We start from the raw sequence: 22,610 nt of genomic DNA, 5'->3' as shown, positions 1-22,610 counted from the left end.
CGATGCATATTTACTGCTATCGAGATTCTAAACCGGTATTTTTAATGGGAATATGTTAATATATTTTATTTGATATTTCTGTTAACCCTGGGAATTCACTAATGTAAGATGTGTAAAAACTGGAGAATAGTCTTCTTGGCTTGTCTTCTTTTTTCTTGTTTCATTTGTATTCTGTATGAATATACTTTATTTTGTACTGAAATGGATAAGAATTACCGCATTATTATAAGTATCATCTATAGTTATGGTTGAATAGGAACTGTAAGGAGAGATGGTTATTTCTTGCCAGAATATCCTGCATCTGATTGGTGGAAAGTGCAATATTCTACTGAAGTCTGAAAAAGTGTTTCTGGAACCGACAGCCTACAATAAACACAAACAGATTACCAAAATCAGTATTTTTTATGATCAGCGGAAGGTTTAATGTCTAATATATTCGTGTATCTGCTGTGCAAATGAAGCAATAACGTTGTCTCCTTATTAAAGAGAGAAAATTGCAGATCAAAAAAAATCTTCCGTTCAGCATGCATGGAGCCGGTACTCTAGAAAAATTTTTAGAGCCTTTAAGGCCAAAAAAGAACAGTTTCAGATATGAAAAAAAAAAAAAAAAAAGTTGAATCTGTCCTGTTTACCAACAAAGAGAGATTTTTGACATCCAGTTAGATACATTGAACTTTTTTGAAAATATAGTAACACCTAATGAATAAACGACGCATCAATGTCGCGATTGGGACCAGAAAATATCATTCATTTGATCGAGCACGATTAGGAAGCTAGGTTGAACAGAAAGAAAGAAATAACAATAGAAATATATAAGATTAAGTATATAAGATTAAATAGTAAGATAATATAAGCCACGGATAATAGTACAAACAATAACAAGAAGAATAAGAAAAGGGACATTAGGAAGAGAGATAGAAGAGAAACCGAATAGAATATGATGATAGTAAATGCTTCTCATATAAAGAGAAGGAAAATGAATGAAAGAAAAAAAAGAATCGTATGATATAATGATAAAGAGGTTATCAATAATGTTCAACCGGAAAAAATAAAACAATAAAAAAAAGAAGAACACAAGTAATAACATGCAGCAGAAAAATTTTTAGAAAAATATATATGTGTAGATCTATTATAAAGGCAGCAGCACTCACTCAAATTTTCTCTTGTTTTTTTTTGAATATGGGATCCTATGGATCATATTTTTGAATAATACATGGTATGATTATGCTGGGGGACCGCGATTCAAGAAATCTAAGAAATCAAGCGACGAGTCATCAGTATCATCAACCATTGTTTCCCCTCCATTGTTTATGATAGGAGATGTTGTTGAGATTGGACTAGTTAAAGATGGAGTCTTTCTAGAGGAAGATTTCCTTCTGAATGCCCTGTTCAAAGTATTGCTACGCGAATGAGGGGCAATCAGGGGTAGATGATGACCATTTGTTGGCGACTTGAGGATATTATCATGACGATCTTTATTTGATTGGTCTGAATTGGAAATATCTTCCAACTTGTAGTCTCCAAAGATATTCTTGGATGGTTCATGGTCCAAATCATGATCATTCATATCCACAAAGGTATTGACAGTAGTAGAGGTCTCCTTTGCATGCGCTGCACCGCCGGTAATTCTCAGCCAGAAGCCTTTCTTTTTGTCATAATTGGCTTGCAATTCATTGGTCGACTCGACAATATCTAATGATATCCCCACCTCTTTGCCCTGGTGGTCGCTATCTTTACGGTACTGGAAAAATGGTAATGACGACCGTATTGAAGACATTCGGTGTGGCATATTGTAGAAATCACTCGTGGAAATAAGAGTATCTGACCTCATTTGTTGTTGATTTTGGTTTGGTGAATTAGGATGATCAGATAATGGATTGATCGCAAAATCATTTGGATGATTTCTAGAGAGACCATGTGTGTCTTTAAAGGCGATACAACCATCCTCATACTGACCAATATTGGCCAGGACTTCGGCTTTTGAAGAAGGAGCAGCTCTGAATTCATCTTCGTTCAAATTCGATCCCAAAATATTACTGAAATCATGAGTTTGGTTGTTGATGATTTTGCTGGCCATTGCTTCATCATCTTCTCCGTCATTTGTCACCACTGGCTCATCAGCTTCGAAATCATAATTTTCATCGGGAACAAAGTATAATGGCAACCAACTGAAATATTTTCTCCAAGTTTCATGAGTACCATAATACTGGTTGAAATGGTCATTTGCATAAAGATGGCCGTTTTTCATCTTGATTTTTTTGGAGACATTATAAACCGTATACTCCCAAGGCTGTTCACGATACAAGAATACAATGGTATCTACGGTACAATTGAACGGTTGCATAAATGCACTAATGGCAGTCAACCAATATACCGGACCGTGTCGTATTTCATAATCATATTGGATACATTGCAAGGCAAATGGCGCAAGCCAAAGAAGAATATAAGAGATTGGATAAACAAAGATCGATTTCATTTGTTTTTCAATCTGAATACGCCGCTGTTCAAACGAATTCATGGTCGCTTGATGCAACGAGTTCAGCAATTTTGTAGGATCGTTACCACTTTCGCTCGTCACCGTATCATCTTTTCTTTTTTCACCAAAGTTGTCATCGACATCTGTCATTGAATCGAATTCTAATGAGTTATCAGCATCATCTTGTTGAGAATTACTTTTGGAACTTTTGCGTTTTTTCAAATTCATCCGTGGATGATTTTCCATGGTGAACCGATGATCTTTGAAATACTCAGTGATGACGTATTTGAAATTCTTGAAGAAGTTTTTGTCCAATTTCAATCGGTGGCTTTCCTTGTTGTTGATTTCTTCGTGGATAACCAAGATCCGGTTGAATTGTCGAATGACATGAACGTAGATTCCCACATAAACGCACAAAATCGTGATGACAATCACGTATCTTGGAATCCAACTCAATACCAAACGATACCATTTTGGTCGTTCTGGCAAATAACACCAACTGACCAAAGGTTGGTATCCAACGTTTCGAATGAACGCCAAAGACGCAAAGATAATTGGCACCACAAAGCTGAACACCCAGACGTAATACCGGTATGGGAACAACCCACCTTCGACTTTATCACCGTTTTTGTATTTGCGGTTTGGGCAAAAGATCAATAACGCAGTATGGATTGCAAATGAGAGAATTGCAATGTCGGCCCCTTCAATCGCCATGGCGGTGAAAAATCCCACAATATCACAAAAATTCCCATTATAGTAGGCATGGTTCACCAACGCCACTCTGGCAGGATAGAATAATAAAGTAACAGCTTTCAAAAAATCGTAACCGATTAAGAAAAAAATCAAATGATGTCTAAACACTCTTCTTCTCGCGTCGATCGCTCCCAACATATAAAACCCCACTAACCCAGCAGCTATCAGTACCACCGAAGAAGAGATCGCAACATATCGAAGAACCTTTGATTGATGTTCCGATAACCTTTCTAAAGGTGAAGGAGCAACATGGAATCTTTTGGTCAAGTCTGAGATAATTAGCGACGAGGTGACATTAATGAGTGAATTAAATGCCGAGCCATGGCTTTGAGGTGACATGGTTATATTCAAGAGAAAAACAAAAGGAAAAACAAAAAGAAAGCCCTTCTATTGAAAAGGAAATCAGCTAGCAAGAAGAAGAAGAAAAAAGAGCTATGAGCTAAGTATTGGTTCTATTGTAGGATGAATGGATGATGGTAGCGAATGATAATGTATAATATTCAGATGGGCTTAGTTATCAAGAAAAAGAAAAAGAAAAAAAAAAAAAAAAATTCATAGATTTACCAATAGCAAAAATACAAAGCAGCAGACGATGATAGGAAACGACAGTGTCTAAAGCTCAAGGATACATAAGCTTAGAGAGAGAAGTAGACCAGTGGTTTGGGGGTGGCTAGCTATTTTGGTTGACGGTTCCCAGATTTACATGGATTGAATCGCTTTAATAATAGGCTCCCCTCACCCGGTTCTTATCTAATTACGCAGCCCTGGGGGGGTAGAAATCATTATAACTTCGAAGTTATTCATTATATATATTATACGGGAACAAGCAAAATATTCAATTAGATCATACAAATAATAAACGAATTATGATAATAAACAATCGGAAAATTCCCTGGCAGGCAGATTGTTTGTACTGTACTAGGTAGATATCGAAAGAGATGAAAAACAAGAGCCAAGGATAAACGGGAATAAAAGAGAAACTGGTCTTTAGAGTAAGGAGGAATAAGGAAACATAAAGTTGGAGGGTTAAATTGTGCCATTATTTTTTTTTTTATTTTATATATATCACTGATACTTTGTAAATGCTATAATCATTATTTTTTTTACAATTTTATTAATTGGTTTGGTCAAACTTATTGTCCAAAAAGTTTGTCTTGACCACCAAAAGCAGTGTTGTACAAACTGCTACCACCAGACTGCTGCAATTCGGTGAAGAAAGATTCCAAAAAGTTGAAGATGATCAAAATAGAGACAACAAGAGCAGTTGGCAAACCTTGGCATCCCAAAAAGTCAAAGATGACAGCAAGGGCAGCCAAAATCAAACCACCAGAAATGCAGGCATTGTTGATGATCTTATTGAAATAATGGGCAACGTTAGCATCTCTCTTACCCAAAATGGTGATGTTTTGTTTGCTGAAGAAGTCAGCAACGTCCTTACCTGAAGAACCAGACATCTTAGTCCAAGAAAGAGCAAAAAACATGATCAAACCAGCTAAAGAGGCGCTGTAAACAACAGTGTTGATTGGGTTCAAGATAGCACCAGTGAAGGAAGTTGGTGCCTGGAAATAAGAAGCAATACCAGAGGTTTGGTAAGCTTTAGAGAATGTTGGGTTGAAAGAGTCTGAGGAAAATTCACCGACAATCAACTTTATTATGGATTGGACCAAGCTGGAAGAAGATTCAAATTGAGCAATAACAATAGCGATCAAAGAGCTACCCAAGGTGGTGAAGTTCAAGAACTTATAAGAAACATAACTAAAGATCTTCAAGTTGAACAACACGGAATAGGCAAATATTATTGGCAAAGCACCGTTGAAGAACAACTTGACTGGGTAAGATTGAGCTTGAGTCTTGATTTGCTTGGATTTGATTGGGACAGCTTGGTGGAAGGCTTGCAAGTAGAAAAGCAAAGTAGCAGCAATGACGCCAAACAAAACTTGCTTCAAGTTAACCAAAGATGATCTGTTGAACAAATGGACAATTTCGTAAAAGAAGTTGGACTTGCTAGAGCTAGAAAATAAACTGCCAAAGGCGTTTTTGACGATGATAAACAATTGAATGAAAACACCTCTGTATTCGTAACCCTTACCAGTCTTAATAGTAGTGAAGTCGATGACACCGGTCATGAAGGTGACGCTGACATTAGCCCCGATCAAAAATAAGGACCCGGAAGTGAAACCGTAATCCTTATCGAGAATTTCCACAATCATGGTCAACAAAAAGTTGTAAACAAACAATTGGAACCAGATTAAGAATTTTTCACCAATGTTAGAAGAAACGTTAACAACTGCGTCGGCGGTGGTGCTGCTGATGTTGTAATCAATAGCACCGGCAAACTTAGAGGTTGGGTTGTAATAGTCAGTCAAGAACACCAAAGCAAAAGCATAGACCCCACCCAAGAAGATGGCAGTCAACTTTTGCAAACTTTGGAAGTATCCTCTATCGGACTTCACGTTGAAATTAACATTGATGAGTCTAAATCCTGATAAGAACTGCCAGAAGAACCCGGCAGTAATAATTGGTAATAACCCAAATTCGTCCAAGGTGCCACGTTCGGCAGCAAACAATGGTCTGAACTGGTAGAAAGGGTCGGAGTTGACAGAAGTAACACTGTAAATTGGGAGTTGAGAGAACACAAAGAAGATCGCGATCCCGATGGAATAAAGCATTCTATCGTCGAACGACAAGTGAGCCTTGGACACCGGGTTTTCGATTTCCGGAAGTCCATGTTGGAATGGCTTCACAAGGTCCAATAAGCGAAACTTAGCCATAGTGTGATATTTTTGGTTGGTTGGTGAGGAGATTGAGGTTGATGGATGGTGGGGCACGTTAATTATGGGCATACTTTATCGCTGGCAGTTTAGTGGGCAATTTTTCGGAATCTCAGCGAAAATTGGTGAAAATTCGCTGGGGTGTCCGGGTGTGAAGCGGCTGAAAAAAAAAAACCTCCAAGGGCTGCGTAACGCGATTTTGCCGTGATTTCACTTATCTTATCTTATCAAGGGTTTACTTACAACATTGTACTGAAAACTCAATTTATAATAAAACTAGTAGCGAGGGATAATATATATGATATGAGACAAGGGGGGATTATTAAGCAAAGGAAGTTTGTAGGGGGGAAGGGTCCTTTACAATGCTCATGGACGAACTCTCTTTGGATCTCTTGGGAACAAGCTGGCTCTTCTAATATTCTTCAAGCCCAAGAAGAACATAACCACTCTTTCCATACCAATACCACCACCAGCGTGTGGAGGACAACCATATGTGAAAGCGTCGACATAGTCCTTCAAACCTGGTCCTTCTGGATCAACTTCGAATTCTCTCATTCTAGACTTCAACATTTCCGGGTCGTGGACTCTCTGGGCACCAGACAAGATTTCTTCACCTCTCATGAAGAAATCGTAGGAGTTAGAAACCTTAGGGTTGGTTGGGTCAACCATAGTGTAGAATGGTCTAATTTCGCTTGGGAATTTGTCCAAAATGTAGAAATCGGTGTTGTATTTTTCCAAAACAATCTTACCCAACAATTTTTCATCAGGAGTAGACAAATCGTCGTACTCAGACAATTCAGTTCTACCACCAACAGTTCTCAACAACTCAATACCTTCCTTGAATTCCAATCTGACCATCTTGTCAGGAATCTTGAACTCTTCACAAGGGAATTGCTTTCTCACAAGTTCGATTTGCTTCTTGTATCTGATATTCAATTGTTTAAACATGTAAATGAACAAGTCAGACAACAATTCGACGACTTCGTGGTAGTGGCTTTCAAAAGCCATTTCTAAATCTAAACCGGTAAATTCGGTCAAATGTCTGTGAGTGTTAGAGTCTTCGGCTCTGAAAACTGGACCAACTTCAAAGACTCTTTCAAAGTCAGCAGCAATACATTGTTGCTTGTATAATTGAGGTGATTGAGCCAAGTAGGCCTTTCTGTTGAAGTAAGTAACTTCAAAGACGTTAGAACCACCTTCTGAGGCAGAACCCAATAATTTTGGGGTGTGGATTTCTCTAAATTGCCTAGAGGACAAGAATTCTCTGAATAATTGACAGACACCAGCTTCGACTTCAAAGATGGCTTGGTTAGTGATGGTTCTCAAATCAATGACTCTGTTGTCTAATCTAGTGTTCAAGTTAACGACTGGCAAACCTAATCTTTCAGCTTCTTCTTCAGTTCTGGCGGCATCTTCAATCAAGATTGGTAATTGAGATGGGGTAGATGAGGTGACGTATAATTCACTGATTTCAATTTCATATTGTTGAACGGTACAAGACTTAATCAATTCACTTGGCTTTCTAACAGTACCTCTAACGACAACAATAGATTCCAAGTTGATGGAACCAACGAATTTCAAGAAACTCTTTGAAACCATGTCACCTTTCTTCAAAATAGCTTGGATAGTTTCAGTTTGTTGTCTGAAAACCACAAACATCAAGTTGGCAGATTGAGTTCTGGTACTGTGGAATCTGGCTCTGAATTCCACTTGCTTATCAACACTAGATTCATCCAATGCGGCAAACTTGATTCTTGGTTGGGTCAAATGTTCAGTAGATTGGATCAATTTTTTACCATAAAGACCCTTAGAAACATCATTGGCAGCTTCCGCGGCTTCTCTTTCAGCCTTTTCTTTGGCCATTTGAGCTTCCCTTTCAGCCTTCTTTCTTTCCTTTTCCTTTTCCTTTTCCAATTTCTTGAGGGCTTTCTTGGATAAAGGTTGGCCATCTGGCCCAAGGATTGGCTTTTCTTCCACAGATAAAGCTTCCACTTTCTTAGTAGCTTCTTCAACAGACATTGCGTGTTTTAGTGAACTATCGATTTGAAGATGTTACTATGAAGTGCCATCCTTAACTTTTCGTTGAATAATTTTTTTCTGTTTTTTTTTTGTGCCTTGACATTTTAAGGATTTACCCGGTAATGCGTAACATCACCAAAATGTTACTCATTTATGGGAAGCAAGATGAGTAACTCTCAAAGTTGGAAGAAAATATTAGTAATATAAACGGGGTACAAAAGATATTAACTGTTTGTGGAAATTGTGCGAGAGGAAATACTATGAATATACTTGCGAGGGAGCTAACTAGAATTTTGTATGTGCTTACTGGGCAGCGCTGCCTAACCTCAGTTGCGATTGAAATCACCCCATCGGAGATGGCACTCCTTCCGTAAAACCAGTGGGGAATAACTATAACAAATATAGTCATTATGGGATTATATTTTCAGTTAATATCTTCAGTGGATCAGTTTAATGACTTTGTCTTTGAATCACCATCCGAAAAACTCGAGATCCTCGAAATAACCCAATCTAGCAATTATCATGATCTTAGATACTCTGTAATATATGGGTTGAACCAATTGTACTCTTCAAAGAATCCAAATAATGCGAACTATGAAATATCATGGCTTTTACTGTCAAATCTTTTAAAAACTTTCATTGTTGATATTTTAAAGGAAAATACCAATAATAATAATGTGCAGGAACATGATATACATGTACAAACTCTTTTGCTTTTGAAATCCATTCATTCCAGGTTATCATCATCTGAGCATCTTAGAATAATGATAAAAGATGGATTGGCGAAGGCATTACATTGCTTGATTTTAACAAACAATTGTTGGAACGAAGCAATTGAAACGTTCATGCAATATAGTGGTGTCAGCGATGAGGTGATGATAAATAACGCTATGATAGATATGACGCTTTATATTTTTCAAAAATTAGTGGTTCCGGAACTAAAGCATGGAATTACCCATCAAACCCCATTTATTTTACCATCAATAGAATACCTCACCGCTTTTTTCTCAAACAGTTCGGTGTATGATGATAGAATTGTTCCCGAGGTTAAGAAAATTTTAAGACTAATATGCCGTTTTATTGAAAAATCAGGTTATTGGTTTTCAAAATCCAATGAATTTTTCTACTCCAACGACACCTTGATCATAAGCTGCTTGGATTTTTATGTAAAAGTTTATTCCTTGAGACACCGTACGATCTTAAAAGTTTTAGAATCCTTCAAAAAGCGGCTTTGGAAAGACGTTTGCATTACATGCCAACATCCAAAATTACTGAGATCGGTGAAGCTTCTGGGTATTAATCTTATGTTTTTACTTGTTGAATATGAAAACACTATACGCGATGATTTGAAACAAAAGATCTGGAAGTGTTGCTTCGGGATGTTGAAAGCGGACTGTGAAAATTTGCAATGCATGAATTATCAATCAGAGGCAATAATTTTGGAATTATTAACAATAACAAGTTATGAGCTCCCACAATCTAGTATGGTTGGAAACTATCTGATGAAAAGAAACTTAGTAGATCGATACTTGAGCCAATGGACAATCTTCGTTGTAGATACGATCCAAACTTTTTGTGATGCGTTACTGCACTGGGAGTTTTATACATCATTTGAATGGAAGGAAACCACAGATAATTACGATTTAAAGACTATGACCACGGCTCCTGAAATCAACCATGAATTTTTAGAGAAACTAATATTGGTAGGATCAAGAATTTCAACTGATGGAGCGTTCTTGCAAAACTTACGTAAGGAGTTATTGGACCTTGAAATTTTGAACAATCTAACTAATAATGTTTCCAATTTGAAGGTAGGAACTTTGATAAATGTTCTAAATATAATGATAACCTTACAGAAGATTAATATTAATGTTGATGATGCATATTTATTTAAATTGTCAGTGGCATTGGAAATCCACAATGATGAGGTCAAGTGTTTGGTGATGAAAATTTTTTCAAATAACATTAAGTTCAATCAAAGTATTCCTCATTTTGTCCAACAAAGAGAGATAATTTGTAAAATTTCTTCATTAAATATCACATCTCTGATGAAATTGCAAAACTCTTCAATGGAACTTATTTCTTTACTCTTTGAAAATTCATCATCTCTGCAGGCTGACCAGCTTTGCCAAATATTTTTTGAGTTGCAGCTCCTTGAATTTCAAATGCCCAAATTCATTCATAGGTTCCCAGTATTTTCTTTCCGTATCCTTGACCGGTTCTTAAAATTACCTATTTATCATGCTACCATTGTCGATTCGCGGATTATGAACATTTTGGTATCACAATTCCACATACATCGAATTTATAGAATTGAAATTCTTAAATTATTGAATCTATTTTGTCAGTACTGCACATCAACAGAGTTACTAACACGGATGAATTTCATTTCGATCATTCCAGTTCTACAATTAGAAGGATCATCCTCGATTGATAATGGAAGTTTTTCAAAAGAGTGCTTGCATCTCATTTGTTTATTAATAAGAAAATCTTCTAGGTATCATCACCAAATTACCTTGGAATACGGAGCAACGTTAGTTAAAATATGTTGGACTCATTGGGATATTATGAAATTACAAGCGGATCTATCAACGGGAGAATTGGAATTAAAAGACATTACTTGGTTGTTAAATTCTATTGGAATTATGCCAAATACAATGAAACAACCAAGATGGTTGTCCAATCTCGGTGAAATTTGGAAAAATTTAGATCGGGTGACAAAAACTGGTCAAAGATATAAGTATTAGATGATTTGATTGAATTGTTGTTGAAATACACTGAATGGTGTATATCCCTTGATAATTACACAGAATTAAAGAAAGTTTTTTTTTGCTTTACTAAACATGTGGTGAAAATGTTGGATGAGAGAAACTTGACTTGTGGATTGAGAGTCAATGCATGGGAATTTTTGATACGAATGGTAAATCTGCAGTTTTCAAACAGACTTATAGATTATTTCACTACATATATCGAAGATTATCAAGATGTTATTATTGGAGCTCTAGTTGGTGAGGCGGTGGTGGTTGAAAAAGCTTTTAGGTTTCTAGTAAAGGTGAAATTAACCGATGTGAAAGCTTTCGAAAGAATCATGGTTGAAAGGATTTCTGATGAATTGAAACTCCAATTTGGTAAAGATGAACAAATGTTCCGGATCTTCAGCGAAGCTGATGATCTTTTTCAATGAGATAGGAGAGAGAGGAGAGGGAACGGAACATACCATAAGATCTAATTGCCAAAGAAAAATATTCCCCAATTGTTTTTTCAATGACACATTTATTTTTTCAAAATCGAGTCCTATCATATATACCAATAATTAAATCTGAAAAGAACAGCTGATTTATTTCTGTGAAATATCGTACAAATTAAATTGATCTACAGATGTTTCTTTCTTTTTTCTTTTTCTGAATAACCTACTTGGGCTACGCAAATGGCTTAAGATATGGTCTCAAAGTGTATACGGATCGTTTTTTACATAACGTCATACACATAGCAACTCTGTTGGGATAACATGAATGAAATCCTTTGATGCCTGGACATTTCGAAGAGAATATTTTCGAGAGGAACCAATATGACAATCAACAATATAATATAACTACAAAAAGTTTCAAAATACCAATGACTCAGAATTTCAGAAAATAAACAAAAACAACTCGACACTTGTTCATTCAAAGAAAATAGAAAGAGAGGAAACAGAGCAACTATGGTTGTAAAAAGAAAAAACAAGAAGTTACAATCATAAAAATAATATTTTTTTTTTCTTTTGGTTTTTAAACCATCATATCATCATAAACAACGCAGATCAAGTTATATAACTAGAATAATAAAAATGAGAGAAATAAGTAAATAACTCAAAGGAAAGCACATCTCATTTGTAATTATCCAAAACATATCTACCGACAATCTTTCCTTGCTCCATCAACTTGTAAACGTCAGCCAACTCGCTCAAACCAACAATCTTAATTGGCGAAGCAACCAACCCTCTGTTGAAAAAATCAATGGCTTCTCTAGTATCGGCTCTATTACCAACATAAGAGCCAATAATCTTGATCGATTTGACAACATGAGTAAAAACATCGGTATGCACCACCGCATCAGCAGGCAAACCAACAAGCACAACCTTACCTTGTGGCCTAACGTATTCAACCGAGGTATTCATAGCCTTTGGAGAAACAGAAACATTAATGACACCGTGTGGACCACCATTAGTAGCTTCTTGAACAGCAGCAACAAGATCATCAGTCTTGGTGAAATCAACATACTTTTCGGCCCCCAATTCCAAGACTTTGGTTCTTTTTTCTTCGGAACCACCATCGATACCAAGGACTCTGTACCCCATGGCTTTAGCGTACTGGACTGCAAGGGTCCCCAACCCACCAGACGCACCACTGATGGCGACCCATTGACCTTGATGAAGCTCTGCCGATTTCAATGCTTTGTAAACCGTGACCCCAGCACACAAAATTGGGGCTACCCCTGCCAAATCAGTACCCTTTGGGATCTTTGCTGCTTGAACTGCATCGGCAGTGGCATATTGTTGGAATGACCCATCGTGAGTGTAACCTGACAAATCTGCATGAGCACAGTTTGATTCAAACCCAGATTCACAATATTCACATGATTGACACGAGCCATTCAACCATTTGATCCCGGCCAAATCACCAACTTTGAAATGGGTGACCGCATCCCCAACTGCCACCACTTCACCAGCCCCTTCGTGACCTCCAACCAATGGTAACTTGGTTGCCAATGGCCAATCACCTTTCCAAGCGTGCAAGTCAGTATGACACACCCCAGAATATTTTACGTTGACCAAAATTTCGTTTGGTTTAGGCTTTGGCACCGGAATATCCTTATAAACCAAGGGACCGCCGTTGGTATCGAACACCACCGCCTTTTGGGTGGCAGGAATAGCTAGGCGAGCAAAAGCGGATGCAGAGAATGGCCTGGCATATACTTTGGAGAATTGGACTGGGTTTTTCGCGACGAACATTGTGTGGATAATAAGAGTTACTGTAGAGGTTATCTAGTCAGCGAAAGAAGATACTAGTGGTCGAGACCAATGATTATATACTATGTTGGTTATGCTGGCTGGTCGTCCCGTCCCCTCCCCGTTCATCCAGTGCAGCAATCGTGGGGGAGATTGTGGGGTAGCGAGCGATCAGGACGACTGTCACATTCTACGGTGCTGAGGAACACTATTGTTACAATTATGATATCATTCATTTATAATTCTGTATGTTCAATCACTCCACTATCACATAAATCCTGGATAAACTCAAGGAGTTGCTCGTGTACCTCCCGCCGTTGCTGGCTGTGCAACCGTATCTGGAACCGCAGTTTTTCCATAGCGGTGTTGTAGTGATGACGGTGGGTCAATTTGTTGGGGACAAATGCGGTGATCCCTGGCAAGACTTCTTTGATCCTTCCTTCCATGGCCATGGTCATTGGCTTTTGTGGTTTGTTATTGATCTGGACATTCTTCTTGGTCATTGCCGCCTTGTTGTTGGTGTTCGGCACCAATGAGATCCCTTTGGCCTTGGGTGGCGGTTTAACTTTCGAGGTACGTTCTTTCTCTAGTTTCTTTTCTTGCATTCTTTTAGAGGTGGGATAGTTCTTCTTTCGTTCTTCGATCCATTTGGCAATGTCATCTTCGGTGCTCAACACAATATTGGTTCCTGCAATGGGAACTGGTTGTTGTTTGGTGATAGCCATTGTTTCCTGGGTCGTTTTTGTACCATTGCTTTCACCAGTGTTATTATTCTCCTTGACCAGTATTCCTGGGGTAACTACAGGCAGCAGCGATGAGGTGCCTGGGAGATGTGTTGGGAGGATATCTAGTACGGCATCCCACGAGTCGGATGGCTTGTGTAATTTCCTAGCAGTGGTAGGACTTGTATCACTACTTCCACTTCTCTTCATACTCCCTGTCTATTATATTATATTATATTACACTATATCTCCATCTACCCCATCCCATCAGCAGTACAAATTTTGCAAAATCATCGGCAAAAAATTACTAGCCGCCCCTCACACAAGAAAGAAATGAAAAATAGTAAAAATGAATACCCCACCTCCCCCCCACCCAAAGAAAGCAATTTTTTTCTCCGTCAGCAGACGAAATTTTGCAGTGTGTGGAGAAAAAAAAAAAAGGAAGGGGAAGAAGAAGGGGAAGAAAAAAAAAAAAGGATCATCTCTTCAGACTCTTCACAGATACAACATATACATATACAATAATCATCATAATGTCTTCTTCTAAAGTTCAACAAGTCGCCTCAAAGTCTTCCCTTGTCTCCAGCATCCTCTCCAAGGAAAACTTCAAGTACCTCTTCACTACCCATTTCTGGGGTCCGGTCTCCAACTTTGGTATCCCTCTTGCTGCCATTGCTGATTTGAAGAAAGATCCTGAAATGATCAGTGGTCCAATGACCGGTTCATTGATTGTTTACAGTGCCGTATTTATGAAATACTCCGTAGCAATCCAACCAAAGAACTATTTGTTATTTGCTTGTCATGCAATTAATGAAGCTGCCCAATTAGGTCAAGGTTACAGATGGTTGGACCACCACTACTTGTCTAAGAAGGAATAGATAAGTTTTTTTTTGGCTCAGTTTTTTCTTCATCATAATAATTTATCATTCCATCTCATTTCCCATTTATATATTCCGGTTGTCCATTTTTTTTTTTGTTACTCCCCCCCTCATTTTGCTGTTGGTGAAGCTTCATCATGTATTAGTACGGATTGTTTTTGAAAAGAGCTTGGTCGAGAGAAAAATTGGAGATCATTGATTGATCCTTCTTTATTCCAGCTCTTTGGGTATCTCTGTATCTATTAAATATCATTCTTTGTTTTTCTATTACAGGGGTGTGTTTGAATTCATATTCCACCAAGTATCCTCCGCGTACTGTTTCTGTTAAAGTAATGTTTATTAATCGAATACTTTCAATAACTTGAGTTCACATTGATTTCGCTTTGTAAGGTCCAAGATTACAACTCGTAAATTACAATCAATAATAGGTTACTCAAGAAAAATCTATATTACAATAAAAGCAAAAAACAAAAGAAAAAAAAAATGAATGCAAAAACAATACAAAACAATTTAAAAATGAGAGGAAAAAAAAAGAAGTATGGTTATCAAGACTTCAACAAATAAAAGTCTCCTTAATTGTCTTCCATGTTGAGATGTAAAAGAAAACCAATACGACAAGAACTGAAATAAAAAACCAAACCAAACAACGACAACAACAACAAGCTTAGTTAAAACCACAAAACATTCGCCATTTCAGCCAAGATTATACACCAAAGAACGCATCGGCAGCATCTTTAATCATTTGCGCAAGTTGATCGATTTCTTTTTGGGCATCGTCCCAATGATTTTGATAGATCGCATCTCTAACACTAGGAAACGTCCACCATTCAAACTTCTTCTGGGTCTCCTTATCCTGATAAACTTCTGGTTCGTAGAGTTGCGGAGCAAACAACATATTTTTAACCCAGGCTCTATTTGGGAGACCGGTTTCCACAATTGGGAATCTTTGCAAATATATGAGTTTGCTGTTCCAGTCCCAACGATGCACCGAAAGTAAAGAAGGCTCAATCCCCAAGTTTTCCGTGAACACTATATCGGTCCATGTACGGGCCCACACTGTTAATTGATCGCCGATTTTTTTAAGGATTTCCATTGATTGGGTAAGACCACCGGTATTGAGAGCCCGATTGGCATCAAAATGTTTCTGTTCGGCAACGGCCAAGCAGTATTGGCTCAAATCCTCAAGATACGAGTTCACTCTAGTCACAAAAGCATCAAGAGAGTATGGAATGATCGGATCGTCCACAAGCTTGATCATAATTCTTGATATAATGTCCACTACCGACGAATGGAATTTCATATCTGGATCGACTTGCAAATCTTGGAACCGTTGGAATGTATCCAAACAGCTATTTTTAGGGTATCGATGGGAATATTCATCGGTTGGTTCGGTTTTGGCATTGGTATACTTCACTTGGACTACCGGAGTCCCAACGAATGATAAGAATGGGTAAGAGTTCCCATACATCCTAACAGTTTGGAAATTATTATTGAAAACCGCAGATAATTTGTTATCAGTATTAGTATTTTCATCATTATCTTCAGTTTGATCTTTGAAATTTGGATCATTCGCATTATCTAAAACATCGGAAATCAACGCCTCGAATGCTGGATGAGCCATGATTTCCAAAGTATCCCCACTAACCGCATCCCCCAAATCGATGTAGGCGAAAATTTCTTTTCTGATTTCCCTGAAGCGTTCTTCTATCCACTCAGTTAAACCAGCATAGTTATATTCACTACCATCAATGCTGATGAAATAAATCGATCTAAGGGGTTCCCAATTGAGCTTCTTTTGCATCTCGGTAAATAATTTCACTAGCTCAAGCAACACAACAGTCCCAGTGTTAGGGTTAACCGCGCCGAAACAACTAGCATCACGTTGGGCTCCAATAATTATCGCCTTTTCCGATTGTTCTGATCCTTCTATTTTCCCGACAATATTCCAAAGGGCCTTCAGTTCGCGCTTATTGGTTTGCACTTCGAGTAGTGCTTCCACTGCTGCCGCCCCGCTATCCGCGGTGCCGGTCCATGGCTGAGAATAACCGAGTTCTTTGATCATTTCATCGTTACCAAATCCCCAATCTTTGAAATTCTCATCCTCAGTATTGATATTAACCCCTTTGGAATTTAACGCCTTGAAAAATGGTAGAATATCATTGTAAGATACAGGAATCGATGGGATATGTGGAGCAGTTTCTGAATTTTCCCATGGGATACGAGGATTACTATCAATTGACGGCCATCCTGGGGTTAAGACATCCCCTGAAGAAATTGCTGGAAATGATACCATCTGTTTTTCAATCACTACCCTATTGTCTTCTTGGGTAAGATCCATGTATTGGGGGTCTTTGAAAAATACCATGGCTTTACAATTATGCTGGGTGGCGATTTGGATTTTTGAAGGGGCAGAGATCTTCCCGTATCGGCCTAGACAAATGGAATTTTGAAAATTGGCCCCAATATTTTGTAGGGATTCGTAGTCAATGGTACGCCCGTAATTCACATACACTACCGGTGCCTCCACTTTCCCATCCATTGATAAGAAATTGAATGCTTTAAATGGTAAATCTTGATTTGGTGAAGATTGTGTTTCGTCGGCGGTGGTATTGTTGTCATTTATTATGATCGATTGAGGTTCGGTTAACTTGGCAATATATTCGTCATATCCTTCACCCCTTTTCAATTCCAATCTGGCAACATCTGGATAATTTACAAAACTTTCCACCTCGCTGAACTCTTTTGGATTGATCCCCACTTTGGTATAAACGTTATTGATGTACCGTGCGAGGGCCAAATCGCCAGCAGTGCCTGCCATATGGGGAATCGAACTCAAATATTCCAAGTTTTCTTGCATATTTTGGGGATCCATATGAGATTTAATGTACGCAAGCAAGATTTCTGGATCATTGAATTGTCCATTGATCAGGGCCCGACTTGTCGGATAAAGACCCGAGGAAACCACTAGGTAAATGAGGGTGGAGACAAAAAACACATAGAGGAATCGTTTGATGATTAACGGATTGCCAAACTTGCTAATTATCACGTTGAATTTGATGGTAATGGTGTGCCAGGTGTCGGCAATGGGATCAAGAAGCCTGGTGATGGGCAGGACGATCTTGGAACTAAATCCAGATCGGATAGACCGCGATACCGACCCTGCGGTTTCCAATAGCCTCAGGGCATTATTTTGGGCGAACAAATTATTGTTGGGGTCGTCAATTTCGAATTCCTCGAAATTAATGTTGGCTTCAAGATCACTCAATGAAGAGGTGTCACTTCCATGGCTTCCGATACTGTCACGGTGGTCGCTGTTATTGTTGTTGCTATTGTGGGTTTCTTCATACGAAGGTGGGTTTAGGGGGAGATCGCCCCCAGCAGTGGGTAGTTGGTGGTAGTCTCGAGACATTTCAGTTAGTTGTTTAAACGAACTCGAAGACACTGGGTTATGTGGCTTTTTATTTGCCTTGTCTTGTGAAAACCAGTGGATAATAATAGTGACATTGGGTAACTAAAAGCGTATAACGAATTTCCCCCAAAATCCCTCCTCCGCCGAAAGCATTACCCGCAAAATGGCAATAAGCCTTGGCCACCACCAATTCGCCACTTTCAGAATATTGTATGATTATATATCTGTTTTGAATAGATCATTACTGACATATCGTGGGGGAGATCGTTTAGTATATGTTTGTTGGCATTATTCCTAGGGGCTCCCCCTATTGTTGATGGTCTGGGGAAGGGAGGACAGGACCCTTGAAAATAAAAAATGATCCGGGAAAATAGCAGTACTGTATAGTAGACGGCGAACAATAAATGCTAGATTTTCACTAAATTAATATTGGATCTGAGTTTTGGGTCGTTGAGTATCTTTTTGTAAATTGTCTATTTTCTCTTATTCTCTACTTCTGTTTCTGTTTCTTTTGATTTTGTTTCTCGTTGACAACCAGATATCAAAGAAAGCAATCCTGATCCACAAGCTCATCCTTTTTTGAAATCACAAGGATCTTTTCTCAAGATCTCCTCCTTGTATACAATAATTAGTTTCCATATATTACACAGCACTTTACAACTGAAATAATGCTCGTTATCGATTCTCGCACGGTGCTGCACCCCCTGGCGATGTATCAAAAAAATCAAACCCAACTTTTATATCTCTAGGACTATCATTATCATCGATATCTCTCCTTCCTCTTGGAACCACAATATGGAAGACAATATAACTGTCCAATTGCCCAAGATAACCCCAGATCCTCCATTGGACAATATTTATACCGCAAGAACCGCAAATAACTACGATGACTCGCCGTTTTTCAACCGATTGAAGACCTACACCCGGTTCCAGGAAATTGACTGGCTTCACGAATACAAAAAAGAACGACAGCTACTGAAGCTGATGGATATAATACCGGGAATATCAGGAACCTTCAGACGGATGCAACATACCGGAGAGAAATGGGTGGTGATAATTGCCAGTGCCCTACTTACCGGGGTGATTGTCCTGGTGATTGACATATCTCTGATTTGGGTCAACGATCTACGTAATGGCTATTGTAAGACCAATTTCTTACAATCTAAAATAACTTGCTGTAATGCAATGGCTGAGGGAATAAAATGTGAGAACTGGCATGATTGGGATTTCTCGCTGAATTCTTTTGGACATTTCCTAATTTATGTGTTGACCGCGGTGGTATTATCGATAATGGCGTTCGTGATCACTAGAAGACATCCCAATGCTGCGAAATCAGGGATCGGAGAAATAAAAATGATCATTTGTGGATTAATCTTTGACGAATTTTTATCATTTGGCACCCTTTTCGCTAAGACTGCTAGTTTGATTCTTGTGGTGGGCGCGGGACTTTGGGTTGGCAAAGAAGGTCCGTTGGTCCACGTTTCTTGTTGTATAATGTCACTAGTAAGCTGGATTATCAGTCGACACTCCAATGAAGCGTTGAAAAGGGAATTATTGGCAGCAGGGGTCGCGGCGGGGATCGCCGTAGCATTTAACGCTCCAATTGGGGGAGTGCTCTTCGTTATCGAGCAAGGATATTCCAACTTGAGAATTAATAATATCATGTGGAAATCGTTTATTTGTGCTACGATTGCCGTGGTGGTGCTTCAAAGTCTCCATCCGTTCACCGATGGCCGCAATGTGGTGTTTACGGTATCTAACAACAAAGATTGGTTGAGTGTAGAAATCTTCCCATTTATGATCCTCGGAGTATTAGGTGGGGTGTACGGAGCATTATTCAGTAAATTAAACTTCAAGTTTGCTGAATATCGATCGACCCATTTCCAAGGGGTCAAGAAAAGTTTGTTGGAAATCTTGATGATCGCAGTGGTCACCACGATTCTCACGTATCCTTTAATTTTTGGCAAATTACCATTATCATTACTCATCACCAGATTATTCAGAGATTGTGAGGCCAATGACTCCACCAATGTCATTGGTGGGCTTTGCTCGAAAATACCAGGGGATTTTCAATTGAAAGCTTTCACTTTATTGATTTTCACCGGGATTGAAGGATTTGTATTGGCAACGTATACTTATGGAACCCTTCTCCCCACCGGAGTGCTTATGCCATCGCTCGCCATCGGCGGGTGTTTTGGCCGTTCCCTTGGTTTAATTGTCGATTACCTTCAAACCACCCATCCACACTGGAAGATTTTTGCTAATTGCCCAGCGTACGTTGCTCCTGATGCTATTGCCACCAGTAGTTGTATTTCCACCGGGGCCTACGCTGTCATTGGCGCAGCGTCGTTTCTTGCGGGGATCACCAAGAACACCGTGTCGGTGGTGGTGATTATGTTTGAACTTACGGGGGCGTTAACTTATGTGCTACCGATCATGATATCGGTGTTGATTGCCAAAGTCATCAACGATAGTATTGTGGTAAAGAATTTCTATGAGAAATGGCTCCGGTTCTCAAGTTTCCACTTCCTCGATCAAAACTTCAAAGATTTGAAACCAATGCCAAACATCAGCGCCTCACAAGTGGCCACGGTTCCCCAATTCATTTTTTATTTGCATGATACCTCGGGCATCACCGTTCAATCGTTAGTCGATATTCTTGAAGAAGTCGAAGAAATCAATGCCAAAAACCGTGCCAATAACCTTCATAATATTAGCGGGTTCCCGGTATTGGCGTCTCGTAGCAAACCAACGCTTATTGGCTGGATATCCAAAAACGAATTACAAGTGGAATTGGACAATATTTCCCTGCTTCCACAATATAATTATGGGCAAAAAGTAACGTTCAAACCAGGAGGCAAAAAATTCCAATTGAATTATGGCCGGTTCTCAGAGTTTGAGATCTCCGATGATGATGAAGATCAAGGTTTGGTATATGAAAATAATAATAGTGAAGATGCGTTATCGTTAAACCATGTACTTGAAACTTGCGATGTTATCCCGGTATTTAAAGCAACGTTACCACTAACAACATTGACGGATCTTTTTTATAAAGTGAATTTCAACTACATTCTCTTAACCAACTTCCACGGAGAATTTCAAGGGGTGATCACCAAGTATCAGATGATTGACATTGTGGAGCTGGGGTTCAGAGACACTCATTATGGTCAATCGACATAAAATCGCTCTTTTATACATATATTTATATTCATCTCACGTCAAACAGCATTGTATTTGTAGAATTATATAATATGCGCAATATTAACCAAAAATAATTACGTACGTAGAGTAGACAAGAATGTAAAAAATGAAAATGCGGTTGGTAATTAATCATAGGTCATAAATATCATTAAAATGTGCAAGAAATAACAGGAATGGGGAAAAGAAAAAAAAAAGGAATAGAAGAATACGTCCATCATCTAGAAATATAAAACTGAAGATAGGAGGAATAAAAGGGTAGGGAAAATTTATGGAAAATCAAAGGGTCATCAGACAATAATAATAATAATAAAAATAATAATAAAAATAATAATAAAAATAATAATAAAAATAATAATAAAAATAATAATAAAAAAGTTGAGGATATCTTTAGTCATAAAGTGCTGCAATTATAGTGCTTTCTGAGGTTATTGCATCGATACCAGCGGTCCTTAATAAATCGTCCTCTGTTTCAAAATGAACAGGACGTGGTCGTATATGTATTCCATCAGTATTAAACTCCAAATAGTTATTCATCAAAACACCTTTCACGATTTTAGTATCTGGGTCTATGTCATACACTCTGAGCATATCACCTTCTTGCAAATAAGTATAACCGCTAGGTTTGATTCTGATATAATCTTTGCTGATTAATCTTTTCAAGTCCAACATTATTTCAATGGCCGAAGTTTGTAGAGCGCTTTTTTTATCCTCGATATATTTCACAACGACCACAATCATTCCGATCTTGATTTTACCATTACTGTAAATATCAGGAAGTTCTGCTCCTTGGTTGCCTCTTTCAGCGGCAAGTTTTTCAAATAATAAGGTTCTAGAGAATGAGTCGTAAGTAGTGTCGCCGTCATCCTCGGGTTGGGGCCCAATATCATTGATATTAAACCGATCAACAGGATCAGTGGGTTTAATAACAATCTTTTCAGAAGGATATTCCGCGAGAGAACCACTGAAGGGCTCGATGTTTTTCTCTTCATCATCAAGGACCCTGAAACCTTTAGCGCGGATGACGATCCGATTATTGACAAGCAAAAAATGATAATAGCGGCACCAGCAGAAAGTGACCAAGCAGAGAATCAAGAAGATCATGATGAGGATGGCGAATATCGAGCCTATAACCACTGCGTTTGTCACATCGCGCTTGCTCACTGGGTACTGGCCGGAATCTGAAAAATAGGCATGGGTTTGATTAAGAAGTTTGACATACGAGGTCTCCATTTCCGTGGATAATCTCCGAAGGGTAGGTCGTACGATAGATAGATGAGTATGAATAAGGATAAATAGATATAATAATAATGAAGAGAGGGCCGCCGATAAAAAAAAATTTTTTGGTCACAAGAACAAGAAATACTTTCCCGTAATACTAAAGAAGAGCAGTGAAC

General features: G+C 38.5%; 11 protein-coding genes across 11 annotated transcripts; 4 read left to right on the top strand and 7 right to left on the bottom strand. All coding sequences in view use genetic code 12, as the record gives it.

The window, feature by feature from the left end:
• Positions 1-1,222: 1,222 nt before the first annotated feature.
• DASC09_031630 (G-protein coupled receptor) lies at positions 1,223-3,568 on the bottom strand (the record flags this gene model as incomplete). Its single annotated transcript, XM_064996762.1, has 1 exon — positions 1,223-3,568. One exon carries the CDS (start codon positions 3,566-3,568, stop codon positions 1,223-1,225), a length of 2,346 nt encoding a protein of 781 aa, XP_064852834.1.
• A 794-nt stretch (positions 3,569-4,362) lies between these two features.
• DASC09_031620 (uncharacterized protein) lies at positions 4,363-6,072 on the bottom strand (the record flags this gene model as incomplete). The annotated part of the gene is made up of 1 exon (XM_064996761.1): positions 4,363-6,072. The coding sequence occupies one exon, from the start codon at positions 6,070-6,072 to the stop codon at positions 4,363-4,365; it is 1,710 nt and encodes a 569-aa protein (XP_064852833.1).
• Positions 6,073-6,366: 294 nt separating this feature from the next.
• DPS1 (aspartate--tRNA ligase DPS1) lies at positions 6,367-8,019 on the bottom strand (the record flags this gene model as incomplete). Its single annotated transcript, XM_064996760.1, has 1 exon — positions 6,367-8,019. One exon carries the CDS (start codon positions 8,017-8,019, stop codon positions 6,367-6,369), a length of 1,653 nt encoding a protein of 550 aa, XP_064852832.1.
• Positions 8,020-8,429: 410 nt separating this feature from the next.
• DASC09_031600 (uncharacterized protein) lies at positions 8,430-10,766 on the top strand (the record flags this gene model as incomplete). The annotated part of the gene is made up of 1 exon (XM_064996759.1): positions 8,430-10,766. The coding sequence occupies one exon, from the start codon at positions 8,430-8,432 to the stop codon at positions 10,764-10,766; it is 2,337 nt and encodes a 778-aa protein (XP_064852831.1).
• Positions 10,767-10,873: 107 nt separating this feature from the next.
• On the top strand, positions 10,874-11,203 carry DASC09_031590 (uncharacterized protein; the record flags this gene model as incomplete). Its single annotated transcript, XM_064996758.1, has 1 exon — positions 10,874-11,203. The coding sequence occupies one exon, from the start codon at positions 10,874-10,876 to the stop codon at positions 11,201-11,203; it is 330 nt and encodes a 109-aa protein (XP_064852830.1).
• Positions 11,204-11,884: 681 nt separating this feature from the next.
• DASC09_031580 (zinc-dependent alcohol dehydrogenase) lies at positions 11,885-13,009 on the bottom strand (the record flags this gene model as incomplete). Its single annotated transcript, XM_064996757.1, has 1 exon — positions 11,885-13,009. The coding sequence occupies one exon, from the start codon at positions 13,007-13,009 to the stop codon at positions 11,885-11,887; it is 1,125 nt and encodes a 374-aa protein (XP_064852829.1).
• Positions 13,010-13,242: 233 nt separating this feature from the next.
• On the bottom strand, positions 13,243-13,938 carry DASC09_031570 (nuclear FMR1 interacting 1 family protein; the record flags this gene model as incomplete). Its single annotated transcript, XM_064996756.1, has 1 exon — positions 13,243-13,938. The coding sequence occupies one exon, from the start codon at positions 13,936-13,938 to the stop codon at positions 13,243-13,245; it is 696 nt and encodes a 231-aa protein (XP_064852828.1).
• Positions 13,939-14,261: 323 nt separating this feature from the next.
• MPC1 (pyruvate transporter MPC1) lies at positions 14,262-14,606 on the top strand (the record flags this gene model as incomplete). The annotated part of the gene is made up of 1 exon (XM_064996755.1): positions 14,262-14,606. The coding sequence occupies one exon, from the start codon at positions 14,262-14,264 to the stop codon at positions 14,604-14,606; it is 345 nt and encodes a 114-aa protein (XP_064852827.1).
• Positions 14,607-15,309: 703 nt separating this feature from the next.
• TRE2 (putative zinc metalloprotease) lies at positions 15,310-18,015 on the bottom strand (the record flags this gene model as incomplete). The annotated part of the gene is made up of 1 exon (XM_064996754.1): positions 15,310-18,015. The coding sequence occupies one exon, from the start codon at positions 18,013-18,015 to the stop codon at positions 15,310-15,312; it is 2,706 nt and encodes a 901-aa protein (XP_064852826.1).
• A 795-nt stretch (positions 18,016-18,810) lies between these two features.
• DASC09_031540 (uncharacterized protein) lies at positions 18,811-21,195 on the top strand (the record flags this gene model as incomplete). Its single annotated transcript, XM_064996753.1, has 1 exon — positions 18,811-21,195. The coding sequence occupies one exon, from the start codon at positions 18,811-18,813 to the stop codon at positions 21,193-21,195; it is 2,385 nt and encodes a 794-aa protein (XP_064852825.1).
• Positions 21,196-21,603: 408 nt separating this feature from the next.
• Positions 21,604-22,446, bottom strand: DASC09_031530 (uncharacterized protein; the record flags this gene model as incomplete). Its single annotated transcript, XM_064996752.1, has 1 exon — positions 21,604-22,446. The coding sequence occupies one exon, from the start codon at positions 22,444-22,446 to the stop codon at positions 21,604-21,606; it is 843 nt and encodes a 280-aa protein (XP_064852824.1).
• Between the last annotated feature and the right edge of the window lie 164 nt (positions 22,447-22,610).

This window comes from Saccharomycopsis crataegensis, assembly GCF_037102585.1.
Source record: "Saccharomycopsis crataegensis DNA, jcf7180000000084, whole genome shotgun sequence".
In the NCBI taxonomy this organism is placed as follows: domain Eukaryota; kingdom Fungi; phylum Ascomycota; class Saccharomycetes; order Ascoideales; family Saccharomycopsidaceae; genus Saccharomycopsis; species Saccharomycopsis crataegensis.
This window is presented reverse-complemented; position numbering and strand designations above follow the sequence as displayed.